General features: G+C 43.3%; 1 protein-coding gene across 12 annotated transcripts in view; it reads right to left on the bottom strand.

Annotated features, from left to right (window-relative positions):
* Positions 1-16,878, bottom strand: part of nav2a (neuron navigator 2a) — a 293,430-nt gene that overhangs the window by 28,925 nt on the left and 247,627 nt on the right. For 10 of the 12 annotated variants that reach the window (XM_050043281.1, XM_050043303.1, XM_050043296.1 and 7 more), the window contains 5 exons: positions 11,140-11,269; positions 8,346-8,664; positions 7,505-8,228; positions 6,149-6,368; positions 3,893-4,167 (listed from right to left, as the gene is read on the bottom strand). In XM_050043281.1, the coding sequence (XP_049899238.1) occupies positions 3,893-4,167; positions 6,149-6,368; positions 7,505-8,228; positions 8,346-8,664; positions 11,140-11,269 (1,668 nt within the window). Of the gene's footprint in view, positions 1-1,960; positions 2,027-3,892; positions 4,168-6,148; positions 6,369-7,504; positions 8,229-8,345; positions 8,665-11,139; positions 11,270-13,805; positions 14,194-16,878 lie in introns of those variants that run through there. The other 2 variants (XM_050043348.1, XM_050043340.1) reach the window with 2 other exon arrangements.

Below are 16,878 nucleotides of genomic sequence, written 5' to 3'. Positions count from 1 at the left end.
AAACAAACACAGGTCCGTTTCCCCGGTTGGGATGGTTTGTCTGGTCTGGTGTGAAAGCTGTCAACTAATCCAAACGAGAATGCTTGAAAAGGTGTATCTTGGTCTGCCTCCAAACGGATTCTGGTGCAGTTGGTTTGTGGTGTGAAAGAAAACAAACCAACCACAGGATTTCATGATAGCACATATGTGATTTTAGCATGTTCTTATAAGCTAAGCTATGTATGCTATTGTATACTTGTATCCATGGGAACACAAATACATGTCAGCGAGGGTATTTTTCCTGTTTGAAAGGCTGTTAAAACCGCTATGATTGTATCTGACTCCATGTCATTTGTCATTTCATTAAGTCCATTACAAAGTGTGTGACAGCAATCCCACAGTAATAAGCCTTGATTCATTACAGTACAAGACGCCTTCTTTTTGTCCTGTTTTCTGCGTTACACATTATTCATAACATGCAATCGATTTGCAGTCTAATAATACTATTAATGCTTACAATCATTTATTTCTCTGTGAGCTCTTTGTGACACATAAGAGCATAAATATATACATCAGAAGCATTGTATATGGTTTAATTTTAGTCACATTATTTATTTGATTTTATATTTTGTTTCATTAACTCTTTTGTAAAAGTGCCTTACAGTGGCTTTATACACACAGTATGTACATAGTATTTATTCCATATTTTTAAATATACCCTTACTATCTTATCTGTTATTATATCTAGATATAACTATTTGTCATGATTTAGGTTGCTGTAGAATTTTTTCTTACTGAAACAATAAAAAGCAAGAAAAAAGAAGCATTAAAGTGCTGCATAAATATCTGTCACTGGAATTTGATTTCGTCATGTGTGTCCTGAGGATACCGGATGGCAATTGCCAAAACTGAACAAGTTACCTGTCAGTCTGTATAATTTCAGGGATGATTTGGGAATGTGAACTGTATGAATGTATATTTTCCTGTATATTTAGGTTCATGCAAATGTAAAGCATTTAAACATGCATGTTTATTTACGCAAAACAGTTTCCAATAATTTGCATCTAACTATCACAACGCTGCCTATTAACACTGTGGCCGACCATGCAAGTAGGCGCATTCAACACACATTGCACACCGTACATTGTCCTTCGAGTGAGTGTCTTATCAATGTGAGGCTGTGGTACATAATCATCATGGGAAGCAACCTTGAGTTGGACTCTGTGCATTGGTGTTTTTTATTGTGTTTCTTGGTGGTGAGTGATTTATAAAAAACAAAGAGGAACAGGAACAAGACTAGACCTAAAATGCAATGAGTCATTTTTTCCACTGGTTTGGACCAACCAAACTACCAGTGTGAAAGCACCCTAAGTTTTGACTTTCACTCTTTTATTAAGACAACTGAAAAGACTCCTCTTTCAAATCATTGCAAGAATTTTCTTAAAAGAGGCAGATCCCATCACTGGGATAAGATCACACTTGATTACAGAAAATTCTTGAAACAGTTTCAGTCATCTCATCGTGGCTGAATATTTAAATTCTTGCTTAATTAAAGACTCTAAGGGCTCAGAGATGGTAAATCATGGCTTAAGACTGAGATTTTTGCAGTGTAAAATCAATGATAAGCATCCTAAGCTCATGCTGCTGGATAAATCTGCACATACAAATTCTACCACAAGGTGGCAGTATGTGAACACGGACCACTAAACAAAAACAGTGAAGCTGCGAACATCCACACAGACAACCTCATGTTTACAGTCTCACAAGTTCCCATTCATACAGAAGCTAGAGGTCCTAAAAATAACCACAAACTGCCACACAGAGCGAGACACCTCCACACATACACCATCGAACACAACAAGCTACCACACACACACAGCTCCTCTCTGTGATGCTCTCTGTGTGGCAGCAGGTGGTGGTTCAGTAGGAACCTCCACAGCTGTCTCACCAGAAGCCTAACACCGCACACAGGTACATTTACCTGTCCTGCTTCCGAGGCAGCGTGTTTCGGCTGAATATAGGGCTAGCAGAGGGGGAGGAGAGGGGACTGGTTGAGGACAGGAAGGAAAAACGCACAACAGACACAGAGAAAGAAAGTTTTAGAGAATGAAGTAAATCCTTCAGAACAGAGCTCAACTGCGAGATTCTTCACCAGAGACGTTAATAAGGAAACTCAGTGAGGAGGGTGATGTCATAGCCTCAAAGCTTCGACTCCAGATGCTATTAAGTTTCCTCCGAGACATTCCTGTCACATTACACAGTCAACCTGTCAGCATGGAATCCCCTACAATGACCACAATTACTGTGTAATCGACTGAGGATGCCATGGGATTTTGTTTCTCTGCTCGAGCGTGGACAGAATGGCAAACAAGGAGCGACACCTCACCACGACAGATGCTTGCTGCATCATCGCGATTCTGGATTTTTTAAAAGGAGTTAATGTCAGTATTGGGGACGATTTCAGAGATAAAAAGTATTTAAACCCTTAAAGGAATACTTCACCCACAAGATGATCGTTTGCACATCAGTCAGTCATGACGTGTTACCTTGAATTCATGAATAAAACTTTGTTTTTCTCGCATGTTTCAAAGATACATTTCACATCAGCTCAGTGTTTAATCGTGGAAGAATTTGTAAACTGATGTTTCTGTTTAGTTTTACTGTTGTTAAAGATGGTCCTCAACCGATCAATATGTTCTCTGTTTTCCATGGAGACATGAACTTCATAAATTCAAGGTGACACAGCATGACAAATGACAAATGGTCATTTTGTGGGTGATGTCTTCCTTTAAGTGACATTATTGATGTCAAGAAGTTAAAAGAAACCTGTACTTCGAAAAAAAAAACCCTGCAATAACAATTTTACTAAAATGTAGAATAAAAAGTTGAAGTATTATGCAGATGAACCCCTTTCAAAGAATTATATTATACATTCTTCTCCTGGATTATTATTACAGATACATAAATGTGCAAGCAGTATTTCAGCTGTTTTAACCGGTTGAAGTGAAGCTTATTTTAACTACATAAAAGTAGTTACCTCTGAAATAACATTAATTAGAAGTACCAAAGAAACTTCAGTAACACTTTATTTGAAGGTATCTACATAAGGGTGACATGACACTGTCATAACTATGACATGACACTGACATAAACATGTTGTACATGTCATAAACATTTATGACTCCTATCATTAAGTGTCATTTGGTTTTTGTAATGACAAGTTGACATTGTTTGGGTTGTCTTGATTATGACAACTTGACATTAATCAAAGTGACATTACCAGAAGATGTCTTTGTCATAACAATAATAATCATTATGTCAACTTGTCATAAACACAAAAAGAGGTGCATTTCTTGTTGATGTCAACTTGTCATGACAAAGACATCTTCTGGTAATGTCATCCTGGTTAATGTCAAGTTGTCATAATAAGGACATCCCAAACAAATCTAATGTCAACTTGTCATGACAAAGACAACTTCTGGTAATGTCACTTTGATTAATGTCAAGTTGTCATAATCAAGACAACCCAAACAATGTCAACTTGTCATTACAAAAACAGCATGACACTTAATGACAGCAGTCATAAACGCTTATGATATGTACATAATGTTCATGACAGGTTCATGACCGTGCCATGTCATAGTTATGACAGTGTCATGTCACTCTTATGTAGATACCTACAAGTAAAATGTTACCGAAACGTCAGTCTTTTACATATGAAAAGTCAAACTCAGCAATAAAATGCACCCTTGCTCAGTTTAACCCACTCTTACTTGAGTGTACATAAGGAACCTGAAAACAACCTCATATACCACACAGATGAAGGCATGATGCAAGAACAGATGACTGACTTGAATTTTGATGGGGTTTTTTTTTTTTAAAATGGACACCCAAAATTCCCCACTTTCCTCACCTCTCAGACATGCCGGTCTTGACGCTGCCGGTACGTCCCAGAGCGGACAGGGTGTCCTCCCTGTGGGTCCCGTGGCCGGCGCTGCCCAGACTCATGTCGATGGACTCGCTGCTGGTGTGCATGCTGCTGACGGAGGGGTATCCCATGCTGCCTGTCCCACCGTGCCCGCCCAGCGTGCTCTCTCTACTCTGAGCGGAGGAGCTGCTGAAGGTGGTGCCCCACGTCAGGCTATTGGAGGGTCCAGTGGAGGAGTAGACTGAGCCGGGACTGGAGGCCTGTGGAGGGGTGGAGGGGAGGTTATTGTTTTTAACAATCGGTGACAGTCTGTGTACTTTGAGATATAAAGTGACAGTTAGTCACTTCATATCTTTAGTAATTCATTTATTCTCTTGAATGTGCAGCTTTTCTCTGCTTCTCTTACGCATTTTTCACGTTTATTTAATGGTTTATTTGCTTTAAGATAACCATTTAAACTTTTGAACCTATGCATACTTTCTGTTGAGACATGACTGCCGCTTAAAAACAATACACAGTGAGTCACTTCATGATTGAGACACAGTCTGATTAAGTCTCATGAATCATGTGAGAAGGTGACGGTGAGTTCATGACTGAGCATGTTTACACTTCTGCTGCAATACGTAGCCTACAGTTAGTCTAACAAGTACCTGCACTACCCATCTGAACTTCCACTGAAAACACTTTGTTTGTGGTATCAGTCAGGTGAGAACAGAATCATCCTCGTGTCCCCGCCAAAGCCTCGTTGTCATCACACAAACATCTCTAAGCTCAAAGGTACATAATTATTTTCAGTCTTAATCCCAGACATTCTGGCTTGACAGCTGACCACAAACCTGTGTGGAAAAGATGATAGCTCTAAAATTAAATGATGACAAATCTGATTGGTCATGAGTGTTTCTGTCCATTTTTGGTCTCTACTATCTGCCTCTTTAGCTGCTAAATGCTCCACTATGTTCACCAGCCAGTTGCTGACTGTTAGCCTGCTGTTTGCTAATGAGCAGGTGGTGTACAGTGGTTTTTAGAGTTTTCTGGCTGAAAGCAGCTGCCTGCAGTTGTTACAAACACTAACATTAGTCAGAGTAAACCACAACAGTGAAGCTGTGGGCCAGACAGCTAAACAATAAGCTGAAACTCACCATAAAGCTACATCAAGCCGAGGGCAAAGAGCTACCGATTCCGGTGATAAAACTCTAAAGGTTCATCACTATGAGTAAACCCTTTCACATTGTAATGGAATACGTTGTTATCACTCTTAAAGGACCTGTGTGTAGGATTCAGGGGGATCTATTGATAGAAAAGTAATACAATATTCAGAAGTATGTGATAGTCTGGAGCCCAGAATGGACAAATCGAAGACTGGCTCTAGAGAGGGCCTATCACTTTTATACATTGAAGTGGCAGCTTGAAATTGGTGGCACAAATTAACCCGAAGGTAATCAAAGGTTCTCCTAAATGCTTGGAAAGGGATGGGTGCTAGATGCCACTAAATCCTACACACTGCCCCTTTAAGTTATTACAATTCTTTCCGCGGAGGACATAAATGTCTGTTCAAAATGTCACAGCAATCTGTTAGGTTTTTTTTTTTTTAAGGATATTTTTTAGGGCATTTTTTGCCTTTAATTGATAGGATAGTGAAGTGTGAAGGGGGGAGAGAGAGGGAGAGACATGCAGCAAAGGGCCACAGGCTGGAGTCGAACCCGGGCCGCTGCGGCAACAGCCTTGTACATGGGGCGCCTGCAATACCATTAAGCCACCGACGCCCCGAGCAATCTGTTAGGTTGTTAGAATCTGGACCAAAGTGGTGAACAGACCAACGTGCCAACATTGCCGCCACGAGCCTGGCTAAAAAAGAATTCAAATGCAACTCCAAAATAAACTCCAAAGAAAAGAAAATGCGCTTTCCCCCTTTTCATGGTAAGTAATGTTTGGTGGGCAGTTGGAGAATGTGTGCAGCTAAAAATAGCAGTGAAACTAATGAATAAGTGGCTGCTCCTGTTACACAGTGCTAAAGATACACCAGGCTACGTCAGTAATTTTAAAAGGAAATATACATCACTTTGGACACCCATGAATCAAAAAGCCCAGGACCTGACATATTCTGTATGCCAAAGTTTTGGAGTGTGTGGTTACCATGGAGAATTACAGCCAAATATTGGATGATTTTGTTATCCACACTCATCATTTACAGAGTAAGCTGACTGATAGAGTCATTATCTCCGTTATTTGTTTCTTGCTCACCTGCTCGCTGCCCAGCGTCCCCATCCCTAATCCCTGTGCCCTGCCTCCAAACAGGAGGCTGCTGGTCTCGCTGTCCACGCCTCCCACCCCTCCGTCGGGGGACTCCAGCACTGTGCCCACATGGTTCATGGTGGCGTGGGGGTTGGAGATGACAGTGGAGTTCTTCATGTTTTCAGCCGTGGTGACTGGAGCCTGTTTACTGGGCTTCCCACCAAACAACCTGTGGAAAATCAGGGAGGGGAGGAAGGGTGAGACCAGGGGCTAAAAGAGCAGGAATAAATCAAAGGATGTCATTTCCTAATGTCCTAACAATGCGAAAGATGCATATTCTGTCTGTCTAATGTGACCTTAAAGGAGAATCTAATGTTATGTAGTTATATTATTTATTAGTATCTATGTACACATTTTGCACATCTTTTAATGCTTTATAATGCTACATTGCTTTAAGCTGTCAAAGTTGCTTTAAGCTATCTTTTTTTGTATAACTGTAAATTTAAAATCGATGCTGTTGCAAGACAAAGGGTCATGAGGTTAAAAAAATCATTAGGATTTGTCCTCCAGGGGTTATGAATATTAACAGAAAATTAAACAACAAATTGCATGTAAAATATTCATGACTGGTCTGGATCAAAGAGTTTAACGGAGGCTGGCGAGACAAAAACACCAGTATAATTCTTTACTGTATGAAACAAGGAAGAGAGGAGAGGATCTGCAGCCAGGAAAGGTAGAGTCAGTGTTCTCAAGGCCAACACACACACACAGACCCACACACACAGACAAAAAACTCTCTCCTGCTTCTCTACTAATCCTGGGTTAGAGCTAAATGGCAGGCTATGATGACTGGAGCCGCGGTGGGCGATAATGGCAGCACACAGCCTCTTTGAAGAGTTATCACTCCCTCACATTAATGAGGGCAGAGCACTGAGGTAAGACTCAGCACCCATTACCCTGTACCACACCCTCCCCCTCCAACCTCCCCCCCTGCACTGCCAAGGCTGAGGCTTGGCAGCTGATCAGCCCGGCTCAAAGCCTGCCTTTCACAATGGCCTGATATAACCTCACTGAGCCTGTGTGTGTGTGTGTGTGTGTGTGTGTGTGTGTGTGTGTGTGTGTGTGTGTGTGTATGTCAGTGTGTACAACAAGCCCACACATGTGATCATTACTCACCACTGTTTATCATTTACTGTGACTGCATGATTACTGTCTTTTTAAATGGCCTTCTGTGTGTGTTTGGGCTGTATGTGGATAAATTCAAGCCCATACAAGAGGACCCCACTCAGCATGTCTCATCATCACTTATCCGCCACTATGTCTGCAAGAGCATGCGCGCGTGCAAGTGTGTGTGTGTGTGCTCACCTCCGCAGTGTAGGTGAAGAAACCTGCTGTCTTCCTGTCAAAGGAACAGTCGCTGCTCCTCCACTCTGCATCACCACTCCGCTCCTCAGGTTGTCTATCTCTGAGACGCCCTTCTCCCGATCTGTCTGGTTGGCCATCACGCCTCCTGAGCCGTTGGCCTTGGTCAAGCTCATTGAGTTTTTCCCGTGAGACGTGACAGAGAGTACAGCAGCCTCGATGCTGCTGGTGGAGGACCGGTTTCCGTTGCGGGCAGCTGCTCCCGAGCGGCTGGGTCTCGGCAGGCTGCGATACTGCAGCGTGGAGCGGGCACTCATGGGGAGGAAACTGTCGTCATGGTGACCCAGTGCAACCCCGCCATCCTGCCCGCCAGCCTTCAAGCCTCCTGCCAGTGAGCGAGCCCCAGATTTGGGCATCTTTCCCAGTGTGGCTGAGCCACTTGTGATAGTTGCACCACTGGCAGTAACCATGGTTCCCATGCCATGGCCCTGCTTCTTGAAACCGAAGGTGCTGGTAGGAGTGCGCGAGGTGAGTGTATGTGTCTGGGAGTGGGGGTCTGAAACAGTGTGAGTGAGGGCGTTTGTGGTCGATGTGCGGCTGGTGGGGATCGATTGCTTCTTTGCCTCATCACCGCTGCTGCGTCCTGCATCTGAGGGCGAGCGGTGAAGACCATTAGGACGAGGAGAGAGACGACCCTTTTCTGACACCTTGACGTCATCTGTTTTACCTGCAGCACACAGAACGAGACATAACAGGGAAGTGAGGAGATAAAGAATGGTTCATTAACAATTGATATTTGTTGTATAAGTAATCTCATTTATTTATTAGTGGAGGTCGTTGTTACCTGAACTGTGGGTCTTGAGGCCAGTGGAGCTTGAGGAGCCTGTGCTACTGGTGCTTTTAGTCCGGGGGGACGTCACCCCCACCTGAGTGCTCATGCCTCTCCTCCAAGAGCCCGTGTGAGACACTGAGGGGGTCTTCCTCCCTGAGCCGCCCTTGTCTGACTCATCGGAGATGTCGGAGGGGTTCCGACGGCTCCACTTTGAGCCCGGCTCCATCCTGACCCCGCTGTCTGACCCACCGTCTGGCCTCTTCACCTCGTCTCCTGACCAGGTCTGGTGCACTGCTGTGGAAGCCGAGTGCTTCTCTGCATCCGTCACAGGCTGGGAAAACACACACACACACACACACACACACACACACATACACCCAGTAGGTCAGATTTATTACTGCTGAAGAAAGCGTCTTTTATTAGACGTTGCCAAGTGCCTCTAAAAAGCACTCCATTTTATGACCACAGCCATCATGCTGTGTGATCCTGCCAGCGTCCACACCACCATCACCTGAGCAGTTTGTGGGGAAGCTGTTTGACCACGTCAGGGCCAGAGCAGAAAGACGTCTCCTCCTTATTTGAAATGAGAGAGAGGCATTTTCTCTGCTTCCACTTTGCTGAACAGCTCATGTTTTTGAAAGAGAGCCTTGAACTTAAAGTCATGTCTCAAGTCTGTCATCAGTTTTAAGTCTTTAAACAAGTCTTCATAAGCAAAATCCCAAGTCAAGAAGATGCCGGTCTTTTGGGATTCTGTATGGTGACCATTAAAATGAGATGACATTAGAGTATGTTCCTTTCAAAGCAGCTTTCTAAGTGTGTTTTAAGGAGTCAAATCTTATGCTAGTCTGCACTCACAGCAAAGAAGTCCACTTTGGTTGTCTGTGATGACTGTTGTTGACAATAAAAAGTGGAAATAGCTGCTGCTCCTGATCATCCTGAGCTTTACAACTTCGTTTGTCTTTTTTCAAAACCTAGAACACTCTGTTTGCAAGTTAGAGCTGAACTTGAAAAAACTTTTTGAGAAGTTTTAATTGTTCTAAATTGGGGTATAACTCAGCCAGTTTACCGTAGCCTTTATTTTTCCAACAGTAAATTACAGCTGTTTGAGGGGTGATGGCTGCTTTTAAGTTCGTTCTTTGGTTGCCACGGCAACACTACAAAAATGCGGCAAGCTGCTCTGCTCACAGAATTTAAACTAGACTTAATCAACCTGCACTGTGTCGGGCTGCTGTACGGAGAGAAAGGCTCCTTTGTGCCCTCCTTTGTTTTTCATCCAGCACCTCGACCTCTGCAGACATAACGGACACACGTCACATGGCGATCGGCTCCACATCACGCCACAACGCCGTGAGCGTGACGTACACGTGAGTCAGCTGACAATATTATCGTCTCACCGATCACTTTCCCTGAAGGGGAGTGGCTCTTAATCAGTGTTTAATGATTTGAGGCCAGAGTCAACATCAGCTTTGGCTTTGTGAGTTCACAGCTGTAGTCTCACATTCTTCTCTGAAGGCAGAGGAATGCTGGGACAGACTGGCTTTAGAGAAATGAGGCCAAGTGGAAAGAAACGGTTGCATCAGTTTACCACTTGATACATTAAGTTTAAATTTCATCCAATTATTTCACAATACCATATGGAGTTTATGCTATTTAAGGGTATACTATGTAGGACTTTCCTAGGAAACAATGTAGAGACTCACACAAAAATAATTCCTTTCAATCATCACTTTTGATCCACTAGTAGTGCGTGGCATTGTTTTTATCTGCAGAGACCCTTCCCTCTGCCTGGATCATCTTCTTATTTAGCTGTGGCTGGGCTGCAACCTTTGGCCTGAAGTCTGTAGCCTCCAGCCAATAACAGCACGCAGGTGAGGTCAGGACTTTATAACCTGGTGCTAAAAATAGTGGACACAGTGCCGAAAAACACAAATATAGCGAGGCGAAACGCCAAGTGGACAAAGCTTTCTAAAACAAAAGTGAATCTGGGGTTGGCTTTTACTTTCATTTTTGCTGGCGAGCAGTGAAGGAGAGGATGGGGATGAAGAGCAACACGGAGTTGGCGTGTTTTCTGTTAGACAGGTAGGTGCCGGCAGTTAGCTCTGTTTGCTAAAATACTGGCTTTTTTTATTACAATGAAACATCCTACAATAGTACGGTAGTGTACATACAAGCAGTGTAGGGAGGAGGGGCCAAGTTTGCATGTTGTGTTTACAAACGGTAACTGACAATTCCTGCATTGTAGATCTCATTTTTCACAGACCTAATGTGAATCTCGTGCTGCCTTCAAATGAACCTCATGTGGTCCTATTGTTGACATGGAAATTGTGCATCACATGCCTTGGTGCCTTTTTGTATATGGTGAAAACTTCAGTGGTTTTTTTGCACTTTGATTTGTATTTAGGAATCCATGAGCTTCACACTGGACCACATGTACACCTAGAGTGTGACAGAATTCAAATCATACCTGAACACAGTATAAAATATGCTTACTGATACAAATCCTTTCTTTAATTGAACCTTGGCTTTTAACAACCATGTAATTTAAGAGCTAAAACTCAACTTTTGTGAGGTATATTACATATTTGCGGTTTACACACACGTCTAAATGTTTGTACATTGCCCTTTTCTAATAAAAAGGGAGGACAGAATGAAAGATTTAATGGGATTGAATTAATCCAGATGATAAACCAACTTTGAACCAGATCCAACATGACACTGGCTATCCCAGCCTGCAGCACAACCATAAAAAAGTTTGATATTTTTCATAAATGTGGATGTATGTGTGTGTTTGCACGTGTAGTCTTACCTGTGTGTTGAGGCCCTTGCGCTGTGCAGCGGGCGTGTTGGCGTAGGAGGAGATGGAGGAGCTGGTGTTGATGTCATCTGTGTCGATGTTGTCACTGATGCCACTGCTCACAGAGCTGCTGTCATCCCAGCTGGAAACACAGACACACAGATTCACTTTAGTCCTCTTTAAACAGTCAATCTTTCAGAGTGGAGAGGACGGGGGAGTCCTCTTGGCAGACAGCGTCACGGCGGCTCTTCAGTAACATGTTTAGTTCCTCTTTGAAGAGACACTCAACAGACGGTTAGCAGTGAGACGTGAAGCTTCTTATACCATGAACACAATGCTGCTGTGCATCAGTCAGCTGAACCATTTACAGACAAAGATCCAGAAGAAAGAGTGAGGGTTTTTTTTGCAAATCAAGTGAAACAGAAGTTGATGCTTCTGTCCTTTTCTTCCTGTGTTATATTTTAGGTTAAGCATAGATTTATACACATCTACACTTAAAATATAACTACTGTAGGTGTGTGAGTGTGGTTGTTAAAGAGCGTTTATGGATGCATACTGAGTGTCCCTACATATACAACAAATACAAATACAAAAACTTAAAAAAAACAACCTTAAACTTAAAACTAAAAAATACTTTGTACACTTCATTTTACAAGGACAGCAAATACTTCTGATAAATACATGCCTTAGTATGAAAAGAGAAGAAAAACTTAATCTATTAACTCCAGTGTTAAACCAAAATAAAACTGCAAAGAAGAAGAAAAAAAAAGATGGATCCGGCTTCTCTGACTGCCTGGAGTCTCTTTCTTTATTCTCCGTCTGAACTGACTTCAGCACACACACACACACACACACACACACACCCCAACAGGCTGAATGGGGTTGTCTATCATACGAACAAAGGCTTGTCGGAGGGGTGACATCACAGGGTGCGTTTCTGTGCGAGTGTGTGTGTCCGTGTGTGTCTGTGAGTTGTTCAAACAAACCCATCTGAACAGAGCAAACACTCCGGGAGTTAATGCAGGATATTTGTAAATATGTGTGTGTGTGTCTGTGTGTCTGTGCATGCGTGCATCCGCTGGGAGGCTGTGGGGGACAGGAAGCCCGGCCAGTTGGCAAACATCGCTCTGAAAGGACCAGAGGGAGGCTGATGGTCATGGCTAGTGCAGGGTTGGCTGCACCAGAGGAAACACACACACACACACACACACACACACACACACACACACACACACACACACACACACAGAGAGAGCCAGTGTCGTCAAACTATCTGTATTTCCACAGTCGTCTGGGATCCGTTCAGTTAATCATTTAAGACCAATGATACATAAAAACCCGTCAAGGAAGTCTTTGTATGACAGCAGTGAAACAATAATGACTAATAACACACACACATCCCTCTTTCACACACCCCCTCTGCTCCTATCACACCAACCAGACCTTAAGTTTAAGGATTACTTTCATTATTGATTCAGCTGCTGATTATTTTCTGTCACTAGATTAGTCTATAAAATGTCCATCAAGTTCTCAGAGCCCAGGACGATGTCTTCAAATTGTTGAAGACAACTGTGCTACAAATAGTCCAAAATAAAAAGATAATTTTATCAGCTGGAAGCAGAAAAAGTTTGACATTTCTGCTTGATAAATTATGTTACCAGTACGTCAGCATATTGTTGAAATTCTTCGTTGCTATAGCCAATATAATTCTTAGTTTATTGATACCAAACAACACTATTTCCAACAGCTTGCAGTAGTTGGAGCAATATGACCATGTTTTTCTACTTTTTAACTTGACAAAACAAACCAAACTTGTCCAAAGATCAGTGTTACATATTGTGGTAACACAAGCTGCCAAACAAGACTTTGCCTAAATAAAATACAGCCTGAAATTAGCAGATTCCTAAAAATGTAGAAAACATCTCAGAGTGAGTCTAAGCATCCGACCAGCATCCAATGCCAACTTCCGATACTTGATGCCTGTGACATAAAAAAAAAAAAAGCACTGAAGTTGAACACCCAGCACTTATCACCACTCATTCATCATTCATCTGTCAAGTTAGATTTTCAGACGAGCAAGACGGCAAGTCAATGCAGAGCTGTTCAGCCGCCAACTTGGAAGTCCTGAATGTTTCCCACCAGCACATGAACACAACATCATAATTACAGCTTTTGAAAAAACTAAACAAAAACAAAGATTGCTGAATGGCTCAAATCCCAGACTCAGATTACCACTGAAATCTAATCAGCTGGTCCCCGGCAGATTTCAAGCCAAACGCATTTGCAGCTTTTTTAACAACCTGACAAACAGAGAGGGGGAAACATAACTTCCTTCTGGAGGCACCGGCAGAATAAATCAAACAGCAGCAGAGTTGAAAGCATCCGTGGAGCAGACGAGCCGAGAGGTGCTGAGAGATTTAGACTGACCACAACCGTCTCAACTCATCCATACAGCCACAGGGGAAAGTCCCACACACACAGACACACACACAGATACACACACACACAAATGTGCAGAGAGAAAATAAAGATATGTGGACAGCAATGACGAAACATTTACAAACCCATAAAGATCTCAGCACCTCCTGAACACAGATTGAACCAAGTGGATTTACTACAAGTTCCCTTGCGCACACACACACACACACACACACACACACACACACACACGCATCTACCTGGTCAGGGTGCCTGGGTTGCCGTGGGAACCAGAGTGCTGCGGGAAAATGCCAAGCTGGACAGAAAGCTTCATGACTTCATGCCGCTGAGAGAGTTCACACAGCCAAATGTCTCCCACTCCCTCTCTGTCTGCCTCTCTGAGCCTTCTCAGTGTCTCTCGCCCTCTCCCTCTCGCCCTGGCACTGTTCCTAGATTGAGCTCCTTTGTCGCTTGCTGCACTGATGCTTCATCCCTTGGGCACCATTCCTCTCTCTCTGGACTAACTGAGAGAGAAACTGGAGGGGGAGAGAGGAGGGAAGGACCTGCCCTGCTGCTGGTAACATGAGCCTCCCCCGGGACTGTTAACCACTTCACTGCTGCAGCAAGGCCACTAATAGAGCCCAGCAAGACACACACACAAACACACCCCGAGCCCTAAATAAGCCACTTCAGCCTAACAAGAGACAAACGGCAACACAAGTCAAAGCCGCATGATCACAGACAATCTCCCCCCGAAACTGAAGGACAATCCTCATCCCACTGTCGCTTTCCTGTGTGTTTCCCAGCTATGGTTTGTGTGTGTCTGTGTGTGCAAGACTGCAATTTCCCAGACAGATCCACCCTGACTAACTGACAAGCCAGTGCTAATTAGAGATCAGGCCAAGCGGCGTGGCCCAGCCCACAGCCTCCCGCTGGCAAAGCAACCCGCCAGTTAACCACCGCCGGGCCCTGTACGGCCAATCAGGAGACGGAGACGGTAACTGCTGGCTGCCCCCGGGAGGAAGCGGTGCCAAACACAGGCCAGCAAGGCCGACAACTAATAGATCATCACACTGAGAAGAAGAGGTGAAGTGCCTCTTACTGTTCCTCTTTAACCTCCAGTGTGTAGGATTTAGGATACAATAGCAGAGACAAAATATAAGTATGTCTCCTTTAATGTATAATGACCTGAAAATAAGAATCCATGTGTTTTCTGTACCTTAAAATGAGCCATTTATATTTACTACTGATGCTTCCTGTTTGCACTATCCCTACATCCTGCTGCTGTAATGCTGTAAATTTCCACGCTGTGGGACGCATAAAGGATCATCTTGTCTTATCTTATCTTAAAACATCGACCTGTAACCAGAGTTTTTTCAGTTTTAATCAACTGATTTGTTTGTTTTGAAAAGGAGGAGACCTCTGTGAATAATTCAGCTCCTGGTAAAAACCTATTTCACAACGAACACTGAAGGAATTCTAACCAAGAGAAGTTTCAGCTGGTTGCAATCTGCAACCCTCACCACTAGATGCCACTAAATCCCTCTACACTCCTCCTTCACAGGGTCAGTTCACCAAAACCACAAAAAAAGTTTTTTCTTTGTAAACCTCTTACAGTATCTTGCCATTTAGATTCTCAGATTTCTTCCTCCACCGTAATACAGTGGCGGTGAATGGGATTTTGTTTCTTCACAGCAATGAAACATGCTTGGATTTTGGGTGAACTGACCTTTGAATCAGCTGGAATGTTCAGCTGAACTCTGTAAGCAAGCTTGCCATTCACCAGCATGACACACGACTTCATTCTCTCGCTCACTGGAGAGGCTAAAAGGCCTATAAACTGGTCAGAGAGGACAGTAGTGGAATAGGAAGAGTGACCCAAATCAAGACATTCCAGAGAGGAACCTCGCCTCTCGCCGGGTCCCTTTAGAAATCTTTTTGCTTTCCCAGAGGGGTCACAGTTCAGAGGCGAAACCTCCAAAGAGAAGAGCAGAGTGGGGGAGGCAAGGGGACCAATGAAAAAACAAGGCTGCCATGTGGGTCAGCCAATAGGAGTGTCTGGAAGTGTCCTGAGAAAAAGGCTGTGGTTGTGTTTGTTTAACTTTTTTTGTGTGCGTCCCTCAGGGCTGCGGTCGGTCGATGGGTTGTTCGGCCCGGCAGTACAGTAACCCCCCCCCCCTGAAAAACCAGTCCGACGCTGGCACATGCACACAGGATCTGTGCCGCAGAAATATACACACAGACATGCGGCCACAACAGAACTGTGAAGCAGAAGTAAGGGGATTTCCTGTGTTTGAGGGGCGACTACTAGTCCTCGCACTGCAGCTGGATCATATCACCCCAAATCTCTGTCTCTGTCCACACAGACAGACAGACAGACAGACAGAGAATTTTAACTGTCTTTCTCACTTACAGCCCTCAGGGTTAGGGGGGTGGGCACAGTTGACAGGTGAGCTCTGTTTATGTTGTACGGACACAACATCAGCACAGGGGAGCTGCTGTTGTGACTCTATCCCACATTAATCAGCTCCAGCACAAGCATGCAAAACACTTTATTCCTACCAGTAAATATGGTTTGCATAACGCCACAACCTGAAAAACAACTTTTTCTTCTCATGGTGCTCCACAATAACACAACATGATCCTTTAAATATTTTCAGTGGAATCTTATCTTGATGGTTTGAGCTTGATATAGACTGAAACTTGTTTAGACAAGTGTACAATACAGTATTTAGTTATACAATACCTGATCATCGGCACCAATATGATGCCTTACTTTGAGGGATATGAATACGTTTCTTTGCAAAACCAAATGTGTTATTTGACAAAAGAAGCCAACCCTCCTAAATTCAAATGCTGTCCAAACAGAAGCAGCTGTTTATGAGCTGTTCTTCTATAAAATCAGGTCTGAAATTGGCAAAGTTTTGAAATAATTCAACAACAATCTGATCAGACATTGTGTAACATTTTCAGTTGTTTATTGGCAAAAATCGATGTCTGCATTCATAAATATGTCATCATTGGTGTACTATTACCTCCACCAATAATCTGACTTATTCTTGTAAAAGGAGAATTTTGGATTTGTTTGTTTGTTAGCTGCTGTTAGGAGTCTGAATGAATACCCCATGAAGTATCGGATAACATGGTTTCATCAATGTTATCATAGCTTTTTGGTACACAGCGGCTACCGTTGTTGCAATACGCATTTGAAAGGGTGAGGCGTTAGAGTGCGCGATCTGTTTGACTGCAATATATGATTTCAACGTTAGATGGGAGAAATTCCTACACACTGTGGCTTTAAGGTTCGATATTCAGTCGATATTCATTATTTCA

Source organism: Epinephelus moara, chromosome 1 (genome assembly GCF_006386435.1).
Source record: "Epinephelus moara isolate mb chromosome 1, YSFRI_EMoa_1.0, whole genome shotgun sequence".
NCBI classification, from domain to species: domain Eukaryota; kingdom Metazoa; phylum Chordata; class Actinopteri; order Perciformes; family Serranidae; genus Epinephelus; species Epinephelus moara.
This window is presented reverse-complemented; position numbering and strand designations above follow the sequence as displayed.